The sequence below is a fragment of the Erpetoichthys calabaricus genome, chromosome 11, assembly GCF_900747795.2.
Source record: "Erpetoichthys calabaricus chromosome 11, fErpCal1.3, whole genome shotgun sequence".
Taxonomy (NCBI): domain Eukaryota; kingdom Metazoa; phylum Chordata; class Cladistia; order Polypteriformes; family Polypteridae; genus Erpetoichthys; species Erpetoichthys calabaricus.
This window is the reverse complement of record NC_041404.2, coordinates 163,374,326-163,398,293: the sequence shown is the minus strand read 5'-3', so window position 1 is coordinate 163,398,293 and position 23,968 is coordinate 163,374,326. Positions and strand designations below refer to the sequence as shown.

The 23,968-nt window shown below is 38.9% G+C and overlaps 1 protein-coding gene across 3 annotated transcripts in view; it reads left to right on the top strand.

Annotated features, from left to right (window-relative positions):
* Positions 1-914: 914 nt before the first annotated feature.
* unkl (unk like zinc finger) overlaps positions 915-23,968 on the top strand; it is a 114,106-nt gene continuing 91,052 nt past the window's right edge. For 2 of the 3 annotated variants that reach the window (XM_051933965.1, XM_051933964.1), the window contains exons 1-2: positions 915-1,263; positions 2,172-2,381. In XM_051933965.1, the coding sequence (XP_051789925.1) occupies positions 1,199-1,263; positions 2,172-2,381 (275 nt within the window). In that variant the 5' untranslated portion in view covers positions 915-1,198. The remainder of the gene's footprint in view (positions 1,264-2,171; positions 2,382-23,968) is intronic. The other variant, XM_051933966.1, reaches the window with a different exon arrangement.

Genomic DNA, 23,968 nt, shown 5'->3' with positions numbered 1-23,968 from the left:
ATAACGTGTTTATCATCCGAAATCTGTAAGTGGGTCCCTTGTAGGTGAAAACCGTTGCAATCAATTCTACCAGAATGCACTCTGCTTTCCGCGTTGCCACAACTGTGAATTACTTCCTAGTTAATAATAGACGTGTAACTGTAATTAATTCTACAAAAAAATATTTATATATATAAATTTTAAAGCCATTGACTTTAAACTAATTTCTAAAACAAACTGTTATGCGTCAAGATGCCAGGAACAGTACACACAGCAGACACTAGACATCAGATAGAACTTTGCCGCAAACGTATTCCTAGGCTCATCAGACTGTATCTCGTTTAGAAGACTGCGTCATGCTATTTTTCGTCTCATTGAATGTTGTTGTTTTTCGCTAAAGTCGGCTTTCCAAAGGTTAAGATCAAGTCCAATGCCTGTATATGTGAACCTTCTTTTGATTTCTACCACACGCTGGGCAGGGAAATGGGTCGTCCTTAGAGGACAGCGGCTTACCAAGCAGACATCGCTGACACAGTCCTCTCTCTTTCACACACGGATACGTTTCGGGAATGGGACTGTCCGCTGCAGCGGAAGAGAAATACATTTCTGAAAACGCCGAGAAGTCGGAATACTTAGAGACCAGATTTGCCCATACGCTGTTTAAGAGCTCAGGGCCCATCAAAGCACATAGGACGGTTTGATGATAAAGTTGAACCGGTTCCGCTAATTGCGTACTCTATCTGTACTTCAACGAGCCACTGCGGCAGGCCGGGCATTTGTAATCAGCTTTAGTAACTTTCGTGTACCATGGAAGAAGCTTTCGCTTTGTATTCTGTTAAATTCATTGTAGTAACGAAAACGATCACAATGCACGTCGAATGTTTATATCCAATATTTGCACCGTACGGCGCTAGCGCAAATGAAACACTCATACCCCTGCAACACTTCCAGCGGATCCAGATTGCCACCGCCAGGGATAACGAATGGCTCCACAGTCGCCAATGCTCGCAGAAGGACGACAGTCTTTGCGTTTTTATCTAAAGATCTCCCCGTCCTTGGCATTGGCTTGGTGTCGTGCACGCGCTAACAGTTTGCTGGAGGAGTGAGCGCTGTTTGTTTATCCCGCCAGTTGCCCATGCTGCTCTGCTGCCCGCTAGCAGAGTGCGAGGAGTGGAGCGAGAGGCCTCCGCGCAGGCGCTCTTTATTGTTTTGACTGAAAATGCCGTCGGTTTCGAAAACGGCGGCGAGCGCTTCTCCTCAAACCGAGAAACCAACCCACTACACGTAAGTAAAGCGATATCCAGAACCGCAGGAAAATTTGATAAAAATAATCAAAAAACACTGCAAGGCTTAAACCACGCTTTTCTTTTAGCGAAGTCGCAACGTTGCAGAAATTGGTCTGCGGAGTGGGTTTAAAAATGGTGCTTTTTTCCCTTTTGTAATTTTTCTTTCCCCTCCGAATGCACGTAAGTAAATAAAAATGTAACATTTAACGGACACTTTGACTCCTATAATTAATCGGACGCTTAACGACTTATTTTATATCACATTAATTAACCGATAGCAAAATATATGTTTGCACGACCAAGAGCTAACTTGCATTTTACTTTATTTTTTGCCATCTTCTATCTCGGCCTGATTTGCTGAAGTATGTACGCATCTTTCTCAACGTACGTATCCGCTCTGAACGTGGCGTTTACGGAGCACATCTTACGCAGATGGTGAATAAGAATAGCTCGGCGCCGTGAAAGATGCATGGGAGTTTTTGGGTAGTATGGAGTAACATTTCTACAACAAGAAGCGGCAATAAAATGCCCATGGTGCTCAAAGATTTTTTTCGTGTTATTTTTTTTACTTCTGTTTTATAAATGCTCAAACGGGCTCTCTCTGCATGGTTGCTTTTAAAGTGGGATGGTATCAAATGTCAAAATGGGACACGGTTTCGTGTATCCGCTACTGTGGCCAGTCGTTGTACAGTTAATGTGCTGTTTATTGTTCTCATTTTGAATACACCATGTATTTGCTTAAACTACGAGAAACTTAGTTTAGGAAATGCTTTTGGAAGACATGTCCGGAGGCGAAGTGATAATGCTCGCCACATTCAGATAGAACCATGCAGAGTAATATTTGTTATTGCTGTTGAGGTAGATCAGGAAGAACGATTATTAATACATATCTCTAATACCTTACAGCTATTTAAAGGAGTTTAGGACAGAGCAATGCCCCCTGTTCTTGCAGCACAAGTGCACCCAGCACAGACCTTTCACATGTTTTCACTGGCATTTCCTAAACCAGCGAAGACGGAGGCCTATCAGGAGACGGGATGGGACATTTAACTACAGTCCAGATGTGTATTGTACTAAGTACGATGAAACTACAGGGATCTGCCCCGATGGAGACGAGTAAGTGATTCTTTACGTTTTTGTTTTGTTTTGCGCTGCCTGCCTGACGTTGGTGATTTTCGGAGGCGATGGAAGCATCGCTGTCCAACTAAGAGGGATTCTGGAATTGGTTTTAGATTCCTCCAAAGGGATTGTGCGGGGTTAGTCGGCAGATTTACATTTGAAATATTTCACCGTTTATTGTTTAAATAGCATACGCTGTAGATACACAATATTTAAGTTGTCATTTGGCCCAATGTCTTGTCGTTTGTATTGATGTGAAACAAGACTTTGTGTGCGCGGATCGCCATTATTTAAGTTCATCTCGTCAGAAATAGTAATCAGGGTGGTCGTAGTCCTTCGTGATCTGTTGGATAATGCATTTTTGAGAAAAATAGTCAACAGGATTAACGGGTACTAAAAGCGCACACCGTGTGACACATACACGGTTAAACCTGCTTTTTTGGGTTATGGTAGTTGTGAATTACCCTTGTTGATTTCGGCATGTTTCGAGCTGCCCGCGACGCATGTACTCTTGTTTTTTGGGTTTGTAGTTGCTTCGACACAAATGTCTTAAACATGCCCGCAAAATAACGTTGCGACGCTACAAGCGTGGGTTGCATACAAAACAGCAAGCAAGGGGGCGGGCTGGACAAAGCTCCACTACGCCCCCTTTCCTTGCTTTTGTTTTCGGGATTTATTCGAGGATCGAAACCTAAGAGCTCGACGATTTATTATTTCTGTGGTCCTCGTGGGTGTTTTGTCTCGCTCGTCTGGACATGAGGTGCTGCAGTCTCCCGAGCAGTCCAGCAGCTGTGCTGACTGTCCGCCTTTTGTTCTTTCTTTCACGGGCTGCGCTCACGCCCCTTTCCAGGCGCAGCCTGAGACCCGATTCCCTGCTTCGCACGTCCATCCCCCCGATAGTTTCACTTTTCCTTGCGCTTTGTTGGCGGGACAGGAAGAAACGACAGTGGCTCCGGTTCTGTTTCGCAACCGCCAGACGGATTTAGACAGAGCGATCTTTTATTTAGGGAGAACTGACAATTTTTGGAATGCGACGCGATTTCTGTCCTCCACACGCGACAAAATGATAGATACGCAATAGTTTGTGTGCCAGGCTTACTAATTAAACAGTTCCCTTATTTTTTAACGGCACAGTCAATGTTCCCTTTAAATGGAGGCGATTACCCTGTAGCGCTTGGGCGTTTTGTTTATAAATACGCTCTAAAGTGCAATAAAACCATTTACTCCTAGATACGCCCCCCCAAACCACCACCCCCCTCCCCGCTCACACGTAAAGTCTGCCATGTAGATTGAAAGTGCCGTACGCCATGACACCTCACAAGGTATAGCAACGCTCGCTGCCTTTGCTGCTGAACCACGAAAAATAGCAGAAACCCCCTCAGTTTGTGTTTTGAACTCGAGTGCACTCCTTAGGAACACGAGTGTCGTTGTATTACTATTTCTGTTGTAGACTGCATTCCCTCAGATTGGTTAAACACGCCACACACGATATGTTCTCTTTTCCAGTAGGTTACATTTTTAATTTTGATAATATTAAGGATCGGGATATAGTGCGTTTTTATTTCGAGACGTGCCATCTTTTTTAAGATATTGGTTTGCCGATTCGTTCATTTATTGTCGCTTGATTAACCTGACCCATCTGCTATCAGTATTTTCGGACCTGACACATTCCTGTTCCTCGAAGCGGGAACAGTGATGCCAAAAAGGTTTGTTTTGCGAGTTTAGAGTTGCTGGCAGTACAATGATTTTTAGAAAGTCTACTGAGAAAAAGTGTATATTAAAGTAGCAAAATGTGAAGATTATAATATTTGAAATAAAGTAATCATTAAGAAATACCATGTTTAATGTTTCGATCATGATTTGACTTAAGAGTATAACATAACGATGGACGCTTGATGAAATATAGAAATGAGTTTTGGCATTTTATTAGCGTTTGTTTTCCTTTTTAGTTTGGGGCAAGAGTACAGTGTAAAGCAGTTTAAAAAGTCTGCATGATTTGTTGGATTGATTTTCATCGGTGACATTAAGATAAAAAACCCACTGGGTTGTTTTTTTTTTTTTTTAAACATTGTGTTACTAAATTGACTGTTTTGTACTAGCAGTCTTGTTGGCTTTCAGTTATATATCTGCTTTGTACACAAACCCTCGTTAATGCTGATATTTGAATTGAATGTTGATAAACAATTCCCCTGTGTAACAAGTTTTTGTTTTTCTAAGTACACTTGTACATAGTGAGGTAGACTTCACACATCTTTGCCATGAACTCGTGTTCCCACGATGCATAGTAAAGACCACTCTTTTCAGATGACAAATGTCAGCCTTTCTCCTTTCATTTGACATTTCACGAGAAATGTTTAAAGTAAAGTGGTATTGAGTAAAAGCTAAACTAAAAAAAGTGGTCATGTGCTGTTTTATATTGACAAAACAGCCTTCCAATTAGCGGTGTCTCTTATAAGGTTTTTTTTTTTTTTTCAATTAACAGTGGTTTTGATACATGCAGAATTAGTTCCAAAGCTGTAGTCTTTTGTTTTCTACAGTTTCAGTGTTACTTTTTGTGAAAATGTTGCAAAGTTGTATTTTTCATTGCATAATGACATTTGTTGACTTGTGAATGATAATACAGATTACTATTATTATTTATTTGGCTAATGCCTTTATCTAAGGTGACTTACAACATTTGAGATGCAGTCTGTTACTTTTTTTTCCAAATTGGATCACAAGCAGGTGATTTGCTCATGGTCACACAATTCCAGTAGTGAGATTTGAACCCACAACCTATATCCAGAAGAAGCACTTGTAATTCTCATGAAAATTTGTCATTGAAACAATAAAAAAATGTGCACAATGCTTACTTTCAGAATGTAAATGCCACTTTAGAATAAAGCTTGCTTTATCAGTTGTAGGCTACCACATTTAATTTTTATATGTTCATATGCAAACAGCCTAAGCCTTGATATGCCTATTGGCAATAGTGCAGGTTAACTGTTGAATGTGTAGGACATATTGTAGGTAAAAAAGCTCTGTGCTTAACAAATGTAGCAGTAGAATAAAAACTTACAAAATCAACATTTTCACTAAACTGAAACTGTGCTAAACGCAAAAATGAGTATACATCTCATAGGCCAGTGCTTCCCAAACTTGGTCCTGGGGACCCACTGTGGCTGCAGGTTTTTGTTCCAACCAAAGTCATAATCAGTGACAATACTTGATAACACTGATCTCATTTAATAATGTTTTTTTTTTCTGTTATTCTACATTCAGAAAAGCACAGCAGCATGATTTGTACATTTATAAGACATTTAGAAATATTATAGCGTCAGACCCACTAATTAGTAAATAATGGATTAATTAAACAATTGGAACACCTAGAAAAGTAGAATGAAAATCAGGATGAAAATATTTTTAAAATATTGTATATATAATTTTTTTTTTTTTTTTTTAAACTGTTCACTTAATTAGCCCAGAAGTCCAATTAAAAACAGAAGCTGATTGGAACAAAGACCTGCAACATTTAAAAGAACTACATTATTTTTGGTGGGAGTATTCCTTCAAGATTTACCAAATATAATGTATTCAAATACTTTACTGCATATGAAGAAAAAAAACTTAAGACATTGTTGTTCCATTAATCTTACCAATATTCTAATTTTGCATGATTTTTATAGATTAATGTAGGGCCACCACTAAAGATATTTTGTAAACTATTAATCTATCAACAATTTTATCGATTAGTTTAATAACTTATTTTGTCCAAATAATCCAAGTAAGCATGTGAATGTTTTCTGTATTTTAAGTTTTTATTAAATAATTTTATAAATGAAATTTGAATGTCACTCAATGGCTTTTTTTTTTTTTTTTAAAGTGAGAAATGTGGTTTGAGAAAGGTATATTTTAAATGAAGTCTCAAAAATAAATTTGTATTCTTAACTGGAATTTAATCAATTAAAAATTTATGTAAATATGTATTTATATTTATTATAAGACTCATTGCACATGTATTAAAAAAAATCTCGATGTACATGACTGCTTATTCAAGTGAGTACAGCTGTAAGGTTATTAAGGGGCTGACATGTTGTGTGGTCTTACAGATTTTATAAGCAAACTAGGGTTGGGAATCCATTAATAATTTAAAAAATTAATACATAAATAATAAAAAAATTCCAAAATTAATGCAGAATGAACAGAAAATAATTTTTAATAATTAATGGCATAATTTAAACAATGACCGTAAACCTGAACTTATAACAAAGTACTACTTGAGCAAGTACAACCTGAATTAGAATACCTCCCTAAAAGTCACATTGAAAAAGAAGGCAATAAGAAAACAAGGCCAATGTATTAATTCTCACATTGGCATAGGTTTGTGTCTCAAATGCTATCAAAGTAAAACATGGTCAAAACAACTATTGACTTTGAATGCACTGCTAAAGGATGATTTAATTGAAAGAATATGCATCTCTTAAATGGACATACACTAAAACTTGCGTTAAAACTCTGCAAATACTATCCTCAATTGTTCATCACTGTCAATGACTTGATAATTATACTTGGGTTACAAGAAGTGTGCAAACACAGAAAAAAGATGGAAAACACTGCTCAACCTACAGTACACCTTTGCTCCTATTATGCTGAAAAGATATCCATAACTGGTATTTCGCGTAAAAACTGACACTGTGCATTACTTGAATGGTTATAATGTATTCTTTGCATAAATTACCGTAGATACTGCAAACTGGAATAATAGGCAGGAATTGTCATTATAGTTCTGTTTCGTAAAATTTTGTCATTCTATTAGAGCAGTCGGCACTGTAAGCTACCTGGCAGACCAGAAAGTTAAATACAGAGGTACTAGAGACTTATTTTGGTTTTAATGCCACTCAAAGATAACTTTTGTAGCACTTAATGTGATTTAACATTAAAACATGAAATAGAAAAAAAAGGACCATAATTTTTACCTTCACAATTTTTCCTTTGGCATTGCACCAGGACTGCCATAAACTCTTCCTTTTCTCCCACTCCCCTGCACCTATGTCAGTATGTGTAAATCAAGAAAATGAACACGTGCTACGTACTGATGTGGTGTATCATTGTGAATCATGTAATATGAAGTTTTAAACCTTACCATGAAAAGTTTATTTCATAAAATTTTTAAAGGTAGTATATAAATACATTTTAGGCATGTGTTATTTAACAGATAAATAAGTCATGTTTAAAATTTGGGTCAGATTGGTATTTTTCAAGAATAAGTTGGGACACCAAAATTTGACAAGAAATATGCGCCTATTACGGGAAATATGGGACATTTGTTCTTTCTAGTATATCCCCACACGTTCATCAACTACGATGCTTCTTTCCGGCCAGATGGTCTTCAGTCTCATTTGCTGAAAAAAGCCCAGAACCATTTCACTTCAAAAGTGCTAATTTTTAGTCTTTTTTTATTTATTTATTTTTTATTATTTGTTAACATGAGATCCAATGTCCCATTTGCTCTGTGGTCTGTGCAGTTGATCCAATTGGAATTGCAGTAAAAAGTGTGTGTGTCATTTTTCTTTTCAAGAAAGCCTAATTCCATGCAGTGGCTTGCCTGTAGGTGTGTAGGTAGAGTGGTATATGTTGCTGTGCTGTAAACTTTCTTTCAGTTTGAATACTACTAGGGGGCTCTGCCCCCTGCTCGCTTCGCTCGCCAACCCCTGGTGTTGGGAATGACAAAGAGCGTGATGTATGAATGAGATATAGAATAGTGTGACGGTGTAGATGATGCAAATAGAAAGCAAACAATAAAGTGTGTGGCACAGTGTAAAGGTTTATTTGAAAATTTCTTTGTACACGCCGTTTAAGTGTAAAAGGTAATTCCAGCTCAGAACTTGTAAGGTCATTTAAGATGGTTATTGTTGTGATCAGAGTCAAGTTTGTCAGAGCTTAGAAAGAGTTGTGTCTCTCCAGGAAGTAATGGAATGACTTGGGTATTAATGTTTTCCATATTAATATTTTTTGGACATAATATAGTGCGTTGTGTTAAAAGGGGCATTCGGTCTAATGAGATTGCTGTTCGAAATGTCTCTGTAACTAAGTTGTCGCAGATAAAGGCTTGAGGAATTGTAATAATATGTGCCTGAAGTCCAGCTGTATTGGTGAGTGTACCATCTCTCAGTTGTAATAAGCAATTGTTATGATCTGGTTCTGGACATCGTATCTTTTTTACTAACTGTATCTTTTGAAAGCAATGCCAATTGTCTGCGTATTTTAAGGTGCACTGAACAATAGCTGAGTGCATGGCATATGTAGGAATAGCTAATCACTGTCTAAAATCTCCTCCTCATAAAAGTACCTTTCCTTCAAATCGAATATTATTATTCATAAACGTTTGTAGAAGTTTATGAATGGTGTTGAGTAAGTGACTTCATGTCATTGAACATTCATCAATAAACAACATTTTTTCAAGACGGATGTCACGTGCAGTGCCACCATTAATGTTCATAGTGGATACCGATTTGTAGGATCTAATGTAGTTGATAAAGATTTCACTTTCAGGTACATCGTCAGTTATAAGCCTCTGTAGATATTCAGTATATGAATGTAAAGAAGGCAGTCTAATTTGACCCTTTTGACAACAACGTGTAAATGTATAACTTGTATTTCCAGTTGTTTCTTCAGGGAAGTGAACTGAATGACAATGATTGCAAATGACATTCATTAATCCGAATGAATTTTCCCGGTGTATGTTTTGCTTGTGCCGTTTGAGAGGCGCGTTGTTGCATGTCCAGTATTTGGGACGTGTTGTTTTGGAGCTGTAATCGATTTGCCTGTGCTGTGTGAGACGCCCGTTGTAGCCTTCGCTGCCATTAACGTATGTCTGAGACGGGAGGTGTTTCGTTTTGAATCCGTGCCTGTTGCGATGCAGCACTTTGATTGATAGTTTGCGTCATGTGGATCTAGGATGTAGATTTGTGCATATTTGCGTTGTTGATTTGTTTCAGGGTGCACTGTTCCAATGCGATGCAGTATTTGTGCACATATGCGAAAGCAGTATGGTCCATTGCCTTTTGGTGGCCTGATATTTACTCCGGTATATGCAAAAGCAAATGAACTATTGTAGGATCTAATGCAGTTCATAAAGTTTTTACTTTTAGGTACATCGTTAGTTAGAAGCTTTAGTTGAGCTTTGCGTTTTTGGAGTCAACACATTTTTTCTTTTAGAAATATGGATAAGTAATAAGGAGAATTGCACTCACTGTTAATATGGAGCCTTTTCTGCGGGTTGAACGGTTAATAGTGCCTTATTGTAATGAGATCCACCTATGCTGCATAGCCGTCTATTTTGTTGTTTCTTTCGTGTTCGTGTGGTTTGTTCCTGTTATCCTTTCCTTTTCGTTTTGTACCCGTGACCGTTGTATTCATGACTTGTTTCTTTCTCAGCATGCGAAATATGGATAAGTAATAAGAAGGATCGCAGTCACTGTTAATATGTTTCTTTTTCTGCAGTTGAACGGTTAATAGTGCTTTATTGTAAGGAGATCCACCAATGCTGACACCTATGCTGTCTAGTGTGAAGGTGTTGATGTTCACTTTAGAATATGTGGCTTTGGGTGTCACTTCTTATGGATGTGTGTGTTTGGGGGGGGGGGGGGGGTGAGGATTGTTGTCGCAGGCGAGCGTCTTCTTTCTTTTTGTGTTCCTGTGTCTTGTTGAATCCCCCTCTTTGTGTGTGTCCCGTCCCTTGCTTGAAGGGGTCTGTGGGGTGGTTTTGTGTTCTTTTTTTTGTGTTCCATGGGCTTGTTGAATCCCCCTCTTGGTGTGTGTCCCGTCCGGTGCCTGTAGGGGGGGGGGTGCCTTGCTGTTGTGCGCGAGCCTCTTTTTTTTTTTTTTTTTTTTTTTTCGGGTCTAGTTTCGTGTGCAATGTGTTTCGTGCTTTTCCTGCGTTTGACTTTGCACCTCATTTCTTCTTTTTGTATGTGCTCACTCCTTTTTTCTGTGGTCTTGTCCGCCACTCGCGGCCCCTCATCCGCCTTTGTCGCCCTCTTTTCTCCGCCTTTCTCCGACTCTCGCGGACTCTTTTTGCGCCTGCGCCTCTCGCGGCCCCTCATCCACCTCTCTCGGCCTCTTTTGTCCGCCTTTCTCGGCTCCTCAGCCGACTCTCGCGGACTCTTTTTGCGCCTGCGCAGTACGTCTTTTTGCAGCTACGGCCCATGGCCGGATGTGCCTGCGTCCATCATCCGGTTTAGCATTCTCGGTTAGTAATATGGATGTGATAGATGCGACAGATTAACTAGATTTAAAATGTATCTTCCTGAGTCAGCATGATCGTTTATTGAATATTATTTATTTACAGTTTAATCACCAAAGAAAAAACTCATCAATAACTTGAGTAAAGTCTGATATATAAAATAATAGAAAGAAAAATTCTAATTTTTTGAAAGTAAAGTGCTTATTGAACCTTTTCACCAAATAAATAAATGGAAAAAATAACTTTCATATATAATAATTTTTTGTATAATATTTTGATTCATTAGGCATTTATGGCAAATTACTGATCACAACTTTTTTTTTTTTTTAAGAAACAAAAGCATGCATTTTTGGAAAACATTTAGAACATTTCAAAAGACTTAGTTATTTTTTTTAAGGGAAATTTTTAGAACCTTTATATTGTGGTAAGAAAAAATAGTTTCTGTCTTTGTTCAAGCATAGATGGACTTTGCATTTCCCACAATAGATATGTGAGAAGTAATTTCCTTTGCTTGCATCACTGTCGGGTTTCCCATGCTGGAAAATGATCAATACCATCCTTTTTTCACATCAAGAGGCACAGTACAAGTTGGCCTTTTTGCCTGGTGGTGTTGCATCTGATTCTGGAGAGGATGGTGGTCTGCAACACTTGATCTTGGCATTTCCTGGACTTCTGAGGGAAGTGCCAAATTTAAGCCTGAAACCTTCACAGAGCCATGGGTTTCTTTGAAACCTTCAGTTTGTTCTGGTCTTTTTTGTGCAGGATCCATGCATTGATGACTGCCACTGTGACATTGTGCCACCAAATGTGCATGTACCATCTTTGGGATTTGAAGCTGAACTTGTAATGTGCAGACAGCATATTGAGGAATTTCTTGTATGTCTCAGCAATGGCTAGTCTAGGACAGTTGTATCTACTGATTTTCACTATTTCTGTTCAAGTTTGTTTTTTTAGTCAGTTTCACATAGTTTTTCATCAGTTACAAAATGATTGAAATACATGTATGGTTTCCAGTCTGACCTATGTTCTGAGGCTTCATCAACACATTTATATCATCAACACATTTATAAAACTGGAGGATCCAATTCCACTTTTCTCCATCTATACTATTTCCTTTTGACTTCGCCCTTTGCTGACTCCTTTGGTGTTTTTGGGCCCATTCCTTCTGTGCTCGTCTGGTTTACACTTTCATTTTGCAGTTCTTCCTCATCACTACTAGTAGAGCTTCCCTCCTCAAGCTTTGCATTAGAATTTAATTCCTTATTATTATCATCTTCAGTCTTTCCCTAACTGTTCCATGTTATTTGATTTGCCATATACAAATAAGTGCATGGCATCTTCAGTGCTGTACTTTTTGCAATCTAAAATTACGAACCAAAATCAAATTATTGTATACTCTGTATACTTATAATTGGTCAATTTAACTTGCACATTAAAGAAGATTTTTGAAAAATACAATTTATTGAAAATTGATGGGAAAAATATTAGCAAGTGAGCCACTTCAGTATTCAGCTAATTATCATAAACTGGTTGCAAATATAGAAAATTCATATAAATATTTCAATTTCCATTCTAAGTATTTCCTAAACTGACATTTTGATTTAATAGTCAAAATTTTATTTTGCATTGTTGTAAATATAATGCATATTGTGTTATGAAATGCAATAAAAATGATAATTGAGAGGTTTATGGCTAAATTACCCTATATACCTGCACTATCATATTACAGACACACAAATTCAAAATGATTTTATTATAAATTCTAGTATAAAATAATAAGTATTTATAAGTTGTTTCAAGCTACTACACCTCATCGTAAAATATCAGTAACAATATAAATAATATTCTACTTATAACTTTTTTCAAAAGGAGCAAAGATTTCCCCAAAAAGCTTGTCTGTGTCTCCACCTTGAAGTGACCAATTTTCAAAATATTGTTTAAACTAGGGGGCTCCGCCCCCTGCTCGCTTCGCTTGCCAACCCCTGGTGTTGGGAAATTACAAAGAGCGTGATGTATGAATGAGATATAGCATAGTGTGAAGGTGTAGATGACGCAGATAGGAAGCAAACAATAAAGTGTTTTCCAATAAACCTTTACACTGTGACAAATTTCTTTGTAAACAACATTAGTAGTAAAGATGGTGTCTTGTCCTTGACGTGAACGTCGAACTTGTGAGAAGGCCACATAAAGTTGTCCATGTCCAAAAATGGGGTCAGATAGGTAGATGCCAACCCTGTCCATGGTTTGTCCTTGTGATTTGTTGATGGTCATGGCAAAGGCAGGTTTAATGGGGAATTGTTTCCGTTTAAGTGTAAAAGGTAATTCCAGGTCAGAACTTGTAAGGTCAATTCTAGGAATTAGAACAGTATTGTTAGCATGTGATCCTGTAAGAACTGTTGCTTGAATAACATTGTGTGTCATGGTGTAGACGACTAAACGTGTACCATTGCATAAACCCTGTTTAGTGTTAAGGTTTCTTAATAGCATGATTATTGTTCCATTTTTAAGGCTAAGACTGTGTTGTGGTAATCCGGCTGGGTTAATAGTGTTCAAATATTCTAAGGGGAAATTAAGATGGTCATTGTCGTCATCAGAGTCAACTTTGTCAGAGCTTAGAAAGAGGTGTGCCTCTCCAGGAAGTAATGAAATGACCTGGTTATTAATGTGATCAACATTAATATTTTTTGGACATAATATAGTTCGTTGTGTTAAAAGGGGTATTTGGTCTAATGAGAAATCTGTTCCAAATACCTGCGTAAGTAAGACGTCGCAGATAAAGGGTTGAGGAATTGTAATAATATCTGGGTGAAGTACATCTGTATTGGTTAGTGTACCATCTCCCAGTTGTAATAACCAATTGTTATATTTGGGATCTGGACATCGCATGTTTTGTACCAACTGTATGTTTTGAAAGCAATGCCAATTGTCTGCGTAACATTTTTTGTTCCGCGGTTTCAGAAGCGCGTTGTAGGCGCCGACGTTTATTTATTTTTTTGATGCGGGTTCGTGTTTGTGGTCCCGTTACTCGAGCCGTCTCATTCTGTACCCGTGATCGTGAATTCATGACTTGTTTGATCTTTATCGTTAGGAATATGGATAAGTAATAAGGAGGATCGCACTCACTGTTAATATGCGGACTGTTCGTTTCTTCGTATTATCACCAATCAGGTCTCGCGCCTGTATATGTATTGTAATCTGGTCTCTTGTTGTTTATGTATGACGTCGTCGGCGTATTTTAAGGTGGACTGAACAATAGGTGAGCGTATGGCATGTGGAGCAATAGTTAAGCACTGTCTAAAATCTCCTCCTAATAAAAGTACCTTTCCTCCAAAGGGAATATTATTATTCATCAACGCAATGCCAATTGTCCGCGTATTTTAAGGTGGACTGAACAATAGCTGAGCGCATTGGATGTGGAGCAATAGTTAAGCACTGTCTAAAATCTCCTCGTAATAAAAGTAGCTTTCCTCCAAAGGGAATATTATTATTCATCAACGTTTGTAGAAATTTATCAATGGTGTTGAGTAAGTGAGTGGATGCCATTGTACATTCATCTATAATTAATAGTGTGGCAAGACGGATGTCATGTGCATTGTTACTGTTCATTTTCATAGTGGATACCGATGTTTCTGTGATTGGGACCGGTATTTTGAATAAGGAGTGACGTGTTTTTGGAGTCGAGACATTTTTTTCTTCCGCGGTTTCAGAAGTGCGTTGTAGGTGCCGACGTGTATTTTTTTTTCATGCGGGTTCGTGTTTGTGGTCCCGTTACTCGAGCCGTATCCTTCTGTAGATATGCAAGATATGAATGTAAAGGAGGTAGTGTAATTTGACCCTTTTGACAACAACGTGTAAATTCATTACTTGTATTGCCAGTTGTTTGTTCAGGGAAGTTAAGTGAATGACAATGATTGCAAATGACATTCATTAATCCCAATGAATTTTCATGATTAGTGGACTCATTATTGAACGCGTTGTCAGCTAACTGCCGCAATCGTTTAGCAGGTGTCTGTCGTTGATGTCCTTGATGTGTAGCTTTTGCTTGTGCCGTTTGAGAGGCGTGTCGTTGTATGTGCAGTATTTGGGACGTGCTATTCTGGAGCTGTAATCGATTTGCCTGTGCTGTGTGAGAAGCCCGTTGCAGTTTACGGCGTTCATTGTTTGTATTGAGCCTTGCCCGTTTTTGTATTTTTAATATGGAGCCTTTTCTGTGGTTGAACGGTTAATAGTGCATCAGTGTAATGAGATCAATCTATGCTGCATAATTTGAACGTGCTCAGATGACGTATGTTTAATACGGACGGTTCGTTCAGTAATGGGGGGTTTGGGTGTCATTTCTTATTTATGTTAGTGTGGTCGTGGGTCTGAATCCTCGTTTTTGTGTATGTTTCGTGTGCTATGTCCGTAGTCTGTCCCGTTTCGTGTGCAATGGGTTTGTGTGGCGCTCGCGTCTGACTTCTTTTTTTTTTTTTTGTGTGCAAGGGGCGCGTTGCCTCACTTTTTTTTATCTCTGTTAGTGGAGGGGGTGTTTGTGTGTCGTGGGTCTGAATCCTCTTTTTTGTGTGCGTACCATTTCATGTGCTATGTGGCGCTTGCGTCTGACTCCTTTCTTTGTGGTGTTCTAGGGGCGCGTCGCCTCATTTCTTATTTCAGTTACTGGAGGGGGGCTTTGTGTGTCGTGGGTCTCAATCCTCTTCTTTGTATGTGTTCCGTTTTGTGTGTGCTATGGGTGCGGTGCCTCATTTCTTATTTTACGTTGCTTTCCATCCGGTTTCCGTTGCTTGGAGGGGGGGGGGGGGGTTTGTGGGGGCGCCTGCGCAGTACGTCTTTTGCGTCCACGGCCCATGGCCGGATGTCCCTGCGTCCATCCGGTTTACCGTTCTCGTTTACTAATATGTGTTTATTATTTTACGTTGCTTTCCATCCGGTTTCCGTTACTTGGAGGGGGGGGTTTTGTGGGGGCGCCTGCGCAGTACGTCTTTTGCGTCCACGGCCCATGGCCGGATGTCCCTGCGTCCATCCGGTTTACCATTCTCGTTTAGTAATATGGATGCCATCCTTTGCCTGTAGTGCACAGTTATTTCAACAGATGGCAGAAGACATGATCTGCTTGTGTAGAACCGGCTTTTCATGAACGGTGCGAGTATATTAATGTTGCACATCCTCATATAGCAAATATGATACTAAAGGTTATTTAGAGAAACTGCACTGTTTTTATGTAGGATTATATCGCAGATACGTTTATTTTCTTCTTCAGATCTACAAGAAGATAGTTATATGGTCACAGGTTGCTGGTCCTGACATAAATACTTTATCTGGCTTAAGGTGAAAATGCAAGTACATTTAACAGAGTAGTCAATTGTGTTTAGCAAGCCTGTGTGTTTAAACATTATTTTACTTAAGCTCAGTTGCAAGAGGTAAAGATAGCAACTGGCAAGTGTATTTAACAGACTGAATGACTGTATTTATCTGTTCAATCTCAATGTAGAAATTCATCTATACATTTACATTATTAGTTACTGATTGGTACAAGCAATGCAGTTGGTAAATCCAAAATTAGTGGAAATTAAAATTTGACAGTTCAAAGGATTGGAAGAGAGTTCCTGCTCACTTTGTTGTAGGGTAACAGTGCTTTAGCCTTTGCTTGTTTTGCAGTGTGTGGCAGTGGCTATGTAGCATATTGTGTGTGTATGAATTAATTCTTGTCTGATTGTCCCCACCTTGTGGTTATTGGAACCACACCACAATTGAAGTCCTAGTGAAATGCCTATATCAACCTTCCAGCCATCAATTCCATGCTTTTTATCTAACATGGTATCAGCTCTATTCAAATATTCTTATTCGTGTAAAAGTAGGGTTTGAGCTAATTTTCAGTTTGAGAACACGTGTTCATATTTCACAGGTTTTGTTTCTGGTTTTCAGTGACACTCTCCATCTTTCTTTTTTTGTTGCAGCTTGTATTTGCACAAAGTGATAATTCCTTATATTTGGCAGTTTCCTCATGGTTTACATTCTAGTAGAAATATTAAGTTGTGTAATACAATTGTTAACATCTAAACAGCCTGTACAAGATCATTATTCTGAGATAAGAAAAACAACCCCACAAGGCTTTTGTTTTTATGTTGGACTCGTGTGTCATTTACTGCCACTGTAAAACAAGGCTATGTGTTTAAAAAAATATATATATAAAAATGTTTCTCTCTAGATCACAATTTTGTGTGAGAAATAAATGTATACCATGATTGTGAAGAAATAATTTTGACATATTGTACATATGCTTTAATTACTAATAAGGGTAGAGTGAAATCTGCTCCATCAGATTATCCTTTGCAGTGTAAGAATAACAGATACAACACAGAGAAATGAGGGTATTTCTGTCCCTTAAAATTAAGGCAGACCTGATTTCTCTGCAGTTAGCAACAGCATAGCAGATAGAAAACACACATTGAGTATTGTGGTGGTGTGAAGAGAAGGTTTCTGTGGGTCTACCCCATAACACAAAATTCTGAATTTCTACCAGAATTAAGTGTGCAAAGACTAATATATTTCTTAGGATTTTAATAACTTGCAGCTGGGTGTAGTTGGTTAGTCATTTTAAGGGCTATTGAGCGTTTTAAATTTCCAGTGTGTTTTTATAATTTGTCAAGCATTTTAATTGCAAGCATTTTTCAGGCATTTTGGGCATATTTCAGACATTTGTTGGGTATTTTTTGAGTGTTTAAGTATTTTCCCTGCATTTTCAAAGAAGTGTTTTGCAGGGAAAATATAATTGACATTACTTCCATTTTGCAGGTTGTGAAATGATGGTTGTCTCTCCACATTAGTGCTTTTAATCCTGACAATCACAGTACTGAAGCACAGGTTTCACCAGCATCATGATTGCGCATACTGGGTTCACCCTGTTCTGCAGCAAAGGGAGTCAAGAGGACAATTCTGGACTCTATGAAATGGGCCTGAACAATTCCAAGGTTACACACAGGCATCGATAATCACACAAGCAGTGGTATGTGAAGAAAAAAAAGTGCATTATTTTTGCAAAAAAATTGACTGCAGCTGTTAGTGCAATATCACATAAATGTGTGATCCTCTCATCTAGTAACATCTAGTTCAAAAGAGGTTTTTATACATAGTGGTAAACAACACAGAATAGAACATACATTGTATTTATAAGCGTTTAAATCCTTCATGTACTGAGGGGTACATTTTTCTGCCTAATGTATGATTACTAGGAGCTTGCAGCAACATTAGGTATAAAACAAGTGGCAAATGTCCTGGATGGTACACAGAACATGTTCAGGGCTCTGTCACACAGCCACACAGAAAAGGGTGTGTTGTGTGAAATCCTGCAGCAGAAACCTATTATTAAAGTATCTGTTTAGTTTTATTTAAGTTACTTGCTAAAGATATTTTGAAACAGTGTGATCTGGTGTCACAGTGGCCATTGTTCACTTGGGGGCTAAGATTAGGGATGGAAATTATTTACTTCATGAAGGACTAAATGCATTTTTTCAATTGACAAGTATTACTGACACATTTCTAGTATTCACTGTTAAAGCACATAATTGTATTCCATTAAACACACTAATATCGATCAATTATAAAATGAATGGGCGGAACATGCAAATCATATACAGTTGGCGCTTTAAGGCAGGAATATCGGCTCTCTGCTACCATTCTGCCTATATGTTTAAACATTTCTGCTAGTGCGAGACAATTTTGACAAAATTCAATATCTCGATATCCATTCGGTATATCACAACATCACAATATTTAGTGATATTTAATATACATTAGGCGGCACGGTGGCGCAGAGGGTAGCGCTGCTGCCTCGCCGTTAGGTGACCCGGGTTCGCTTCCCGAGTCCTCCCTGCGTGGAGTTTGCATGTTCTCCCCGTGTCTGCGTGGGTTTCCTCCGGGTACTCCGGCTTCCTTCCACAGTCCAAAGACATGCAGGTTAGGTTCATTGGCGATTCTAAATTGGCCCTAGTGTGTGGGTGTGTATGTGTGTGTGTGTGTGCGCGCGCCCTGCAGTGGGCTGGCGCCCTGCCCGGGGTTTGTTTCCTGCCTTGCGCCCTGTGTTGGCTGGGATTGACTCCAGCAGATCCCCGTAACCCTGTAGTTAGGATATAGCGGGTTGGATGATAGATGGATGGATGGATGGATAATATACATTAATAAAGATACTACTGTGCCTGCAGAGTGTCAATACCTCTATGCTGAAAAGTTGTACTATATACTTTGCTTAGTATTTTAAAGTATTTTTAATTAGACAAAAAGCAGTTTCCTGCATGAAAATTGGCTTTATTTATGTATTAACTAGGGGGCTCCGCCCCCTGCTCGCTTCGCTCGCCAACCCCTGGTGTTGGGAATGACAAAGAGCGTGGTGTATGAATGAGATATAGAATAGTGTGACGGTGTAGATGATGCAAATAGAAAGCACCCAATAAAGTGTGTGGCACAGTGTAAAGGTTTATTTGAAAATTTCTTTGTACACGCCGTTTAAGTGTAAAAGGTAATTCCAGCTCAGAACTTGTAAGGTCATTTAAGATGGTTATTGTTGTGATCAGAGTCAAGTTTGTCAGAGCTTAGAAAGAGTTGTGTCTTTCCAGGAAGTAATGGAATGACTTGGGTATTTATGTTTTCCACATTAATATTTTTTGGACATAATATAGTGCGTTGTGTTAAAAGGGGCATTTGGTCTAATGAGATTGCTGTTCCAAATGTCTCTGTAACTAAGTTGTCGCAGATAAAGGCTTGAGGAATTGTAATAATATGTGGGTGAAGTCCATCTGTATTGGTGAGTGTACCATCTCTCAGTTGTAATAAGCAATTGTTATGATCTGTTTCTGGACATCGTATCTTTTTTACTAACTGTATCTTTTGAAAGCAATGCCAATTGTCTGCGTATTTTAAGGTGCACTGAACAATTGCTGAGTGAATGGCATCTGGAAGAATAGCTAATCACTGTCTAAAATCTCCTCCTCATAAAAGTACCTTTCCTCCAAATCGAATATTATTATTCATAAACGTTTGTTCATGCCATTGAACATTCATCAATAAACAACATTTTTTCAAGACGGATGTCACGTGCAGTGCCACCGTTAATGTTCATAGTGGATTCCGATTTGTAGGATCTAATGTAGTTGATAAAGATTTCACTTTCAGGTACATCGTCAGTTATAAGCTTCTGTAGATATTCAGTATATGAATGTAAAGAAGGCAGTCTAATTTGACCCTTTTGACAACAACGTGTAACTGTATAACTTGTATTGCCAGTTGTTTCTTCAGGGAAGTGAACTAAATGACAATGATTGCAAATGACATTCATTAATCCGAATGAATTTTCCTGGTGTATGTTTTGCTTGTGCCGTTTGAGAGGCGCGTTGTTGCATGTGTAGTATTTGGGACGTGTTGTTTTGGAGCTGTAATCGATTTGCCTGTGCTGTGTGAGAAGCCCGTTGTAGCCTTTGCTGCCATTAACGTATGTCTGAGACGGGAGGTGTTTCGTTTTGAATCCGTGCCTGTTGCGATGCAGCACTTTGATTGATAGTTTGCGTCATGTGGATCTAGGATGTAGATTTGTGCATATTAAATGAACTATTGTAGGATCTAATGCAGTTCATAAAGTTTTTACTTTTAGGTACATCGTTAGTTAGAAGCTTTAGTTGAGCTTTGCGTATTTGGAGTCGAGTCATTTTTTCTTTTAGAAATATGGATAAGTAATAAGGAGTATTGCACTCACTGTTAATATGGAGCCGTTTCTGCGGTTGAACGGTTAATAGTGCCTTATTGTAATGAGATCCACCTATGCTGTATAGCCGTCTATTTTGTTGTTTCTTTCGTGTTCGTGTGTTTGTTCCTGTTATCCTTTCCTTTTCGTTTTGTACCCGTGACCGTGTATTCATGACTTGTTTCTTTCTCAGCATGCGAAATATGGATAAGTAATATGGAGGATCGCAGTCACTGTTAATATGTTTCCTTTTCTGCAGTTGAACGGTTAATAGTGCTTTATTGTAAGGAGATCCACCAATGCTGACACCTATGCTGTCTAGTGTGAAGGTGTTGATGTTCACTTTAGAATATGTGGCTTTGGGTGTCACTTCTTATGGGTGTGTGTGTGTGTGTGGGGTGGGGGTTGAGGATTGTTGTCGCGGGAGCATCTTCTTTCTTTTTGTGTTCCTGTGTCTTGTTGAATCCCCCTGTTTGTGTGTGTCCCGTCCCTTGCTTGTAGGGTCTGTGGGGTGGTTTTGTGTTCTTTTTTTTGTGTTCCATGGGCTTGTTGAATCCCCCTCTTGGTGTGTGTCGCGTCCGGTGCCTGTAAGGGGGGGGGGGGGGGTGCCTTGCTGTTGTGCGCGAGCCTCTTTTTTTTTTTTTTTTTTTTTTGGGTCTAGTCTCGTGTGCAATGTGTTTCGTGCTTTGCCTGCGTTTCCTCATTTCTCCATTTTTCCTGTGCTCACTCCTTTTTTCTGTGGTCTTGTCCGCCTCTCGCGGCCCCTCATCTGCCTCTCTCGCCCTCTTTTGTCCGCCTTTCTCGGCTCCTCAGACGACTCTCGCGGACTGTTTTTAGCGCCTGCGCAGTACGTCTTTTTGCAGCTACGGCCCATTGCCGGATGTGCCTGCGTCCATCATCCGGTTTAGCATTCTCGGTTAGTAATATGGATAGCTGTTACCCGTGGCTATGCCTGCGTATAAGTGAAACAGGACAGCGAGGAGGGCCCTGCCTGGCTCCCTACTCTTGATGTCACGCTTCCCCCTCCCCTCCGCCCACAGCCTCTGTCTCGGATTAGTGCGAATATATATCGAGTGAACTGAGAAGTTACAAGATCAACCGGAATGTTCACGCAAATTCTAGAAAAAAAGCATGATCTAAATCCGTTAAGTAGTTCTCTCTTTTGCTAGCGAAGCAGATGTAAGATATGCCCTGAGGCTGGTGCGTGAGTGAGGAGGGCCCCCCCTCCCCTCAGCCCACTGCATCTCTCTTGGATTTGTGCAAATAAATCTGTACCGCAAGCGAACTGTGATACTTAGTGCTATGAGAGAGGTCGCAAAATCAACCACAATGTTCAAGCAAATTATAGAAAAAAACCCGCTCTAAATCCGTTAAGTAGTTCTTTCGTGAAAAGCAGAGAGACAGACTGATGTTGGATTTCATATATATATATATACGCAGTGATGAACTGTTCTTTCAAAAAAATCTTAATATTTGCATTCATCATTGTCATAGAAGCATTAAGCAAGTATTTTAATTGATTTTTACTAGTCACTATTTTAAATATTTCAAATGGACAAACTGCACAAAAACAGAATTAACAAAGCAAGAACTAAAAACAGCTCACTCAGGTAGATAGATACTTTAGTTCACTTTATTGACTTTTCTAGAATTTTAAATATGTAAACAATGAAATATGTCAAAAATCTTAAAACAAGTTTTTGGCTGATCACACAGTTTGTATTCTAGAGCAGACACAGGAATATGTTTTTATTAACAAAGTGTTCTGAAAACTGTTACAGGTGGGCCAGAAAGGCAAGCTTATCAACACTGGCTTGAGTGATCCTCTGTAACAAGAAACAGTGTTACGACCTGTACTAAATACTATTTTGGATAGGGTACTAATTACAAGAATACATTGTTTTAATAGGTTTTCTACCATTGTAGAGGTTCATACTCATTTCTGCCTCCGCCATTAGCAGATAGCTTTGCAGCTGTTTCTCAATTTCATGCCTAATGCCAAGACCAGTTCCTGAACTTTTTGTAGCTTTCTTAAAAAAAAAAAAAAAAAAAAACATCCCCAAGTCGTCATCTACCATCTACTTTGGTTCAAAAGCCTTAGCCACGAAATCTGATGTTCTTTGTATAAGCAGTCTTTGACATGGACTTGCTTCCTCACCTGATCAGGATGCATGCTGTAAAAGAATTCTCACTAGCTCATCTGTTGCACTGTTCTTGATGAACTCTAGCATGTCATAATTTACATAAGTGGTTTTGAACTGTGAATCTATAAATAATGCCATGTCTAGAAAGTTGTCAATGGGAGGATCTGAATACTGGTCATTCAGGTATTCCAATGTAGTTGTTTTAATCATTCTAGTGTAGGTCTGCATCATCTACTGAAACTTTCTAAACACTTACTAAAGAGCTTGAGCCATGGCATTAGATATGACACAGTGACATACTGCTGTCCAGACAGTGCATCTGTAAATTGTCACATTGGTGTGATGTAGTTTTAAGCCTGAGAAATGCCTTTGTGACCCTTTCAGCACCTTTTTTCTCCTCTCTTCTGGAATTTCCTTTGATTGAAGAAAACTGTTCTACTAGAAACTTTGCGGTGACTACTTCACAGTCATGGTTAGTGTCAATATATAGTAAGGTTTAATTCATTAGGGCTGGCTAAAGGTCAATTCACTGTCAGCTACTTGAATAAGTAAGTAAGGGTGAAATGATCTTTTACAAAGAGAATGAAAGTGTTGGAAAACTTTATTACCTAAATTTATTAAGCATTTTTAGAAATTGCTTTATGCATTTATTCTGGTTTCTTTTATCTGCTATGTTCTCTTTAAAAATCTGAAACCATTCATTGTGACAGATAAACCAAAAACAGATATCAGGAATGGAGCAAATGCTTTTGCACAGCACTGTATTGGACAAGACAAATTACAATTCAAATGTCACAAACTCCTGGTGCATATACTTTCCAGTTCTCTTCCTCCTTTTTTGTAAAATCAAACTTGTCAATTAAAGATTATTATTATTTCAGAATTTCTGTAAAACAGTCTTTGTTCTGTTGTTTTCAAGGTGTCCATATTCACAGATCAGCCACAACATTAAAATCACTGACAGGTGATGTGAATAACATTGACTATCTCAGTACATGGACACCTGTCAAGGGCTGGGATATATTAGGCAGCAAGTGAACATTCCGTTCTTGAAGGTGATGTGCTGGAAACAGGAAAAATGGGCAAGTGTAAAGATCTGAAGGACATAGACAACAGTCCATTTTTGATGGCTAGATGACTGGGTCAGATCATATCCAAAATGGCAGGTCTTTAGAGGGGCTCCTAATAGGCATTGGTTAGTACCTACCAAAAGTGGTCCAAGGTAGGACAACAAGGGAACCAGCAACTGGGTCATAGGCGTCCAAGGCTTATTGATGCATGTGGGGCACTAAGGCTAGCTCATCTTGTCCAATCCCACAGAAGAGCTTCTGTAGCACAAACTGCTGAGGAACTTAATGCTGGCCATGAGAGAAAGGTGTCAGAAGACATAGTGCAGTGCAGCTTGCTGCATATCTGCAGATAGACTATAGTGTCCATGCTGACCCCGGTCTGTTGACAGAAGCGCATGCAATGGACACATGATCAT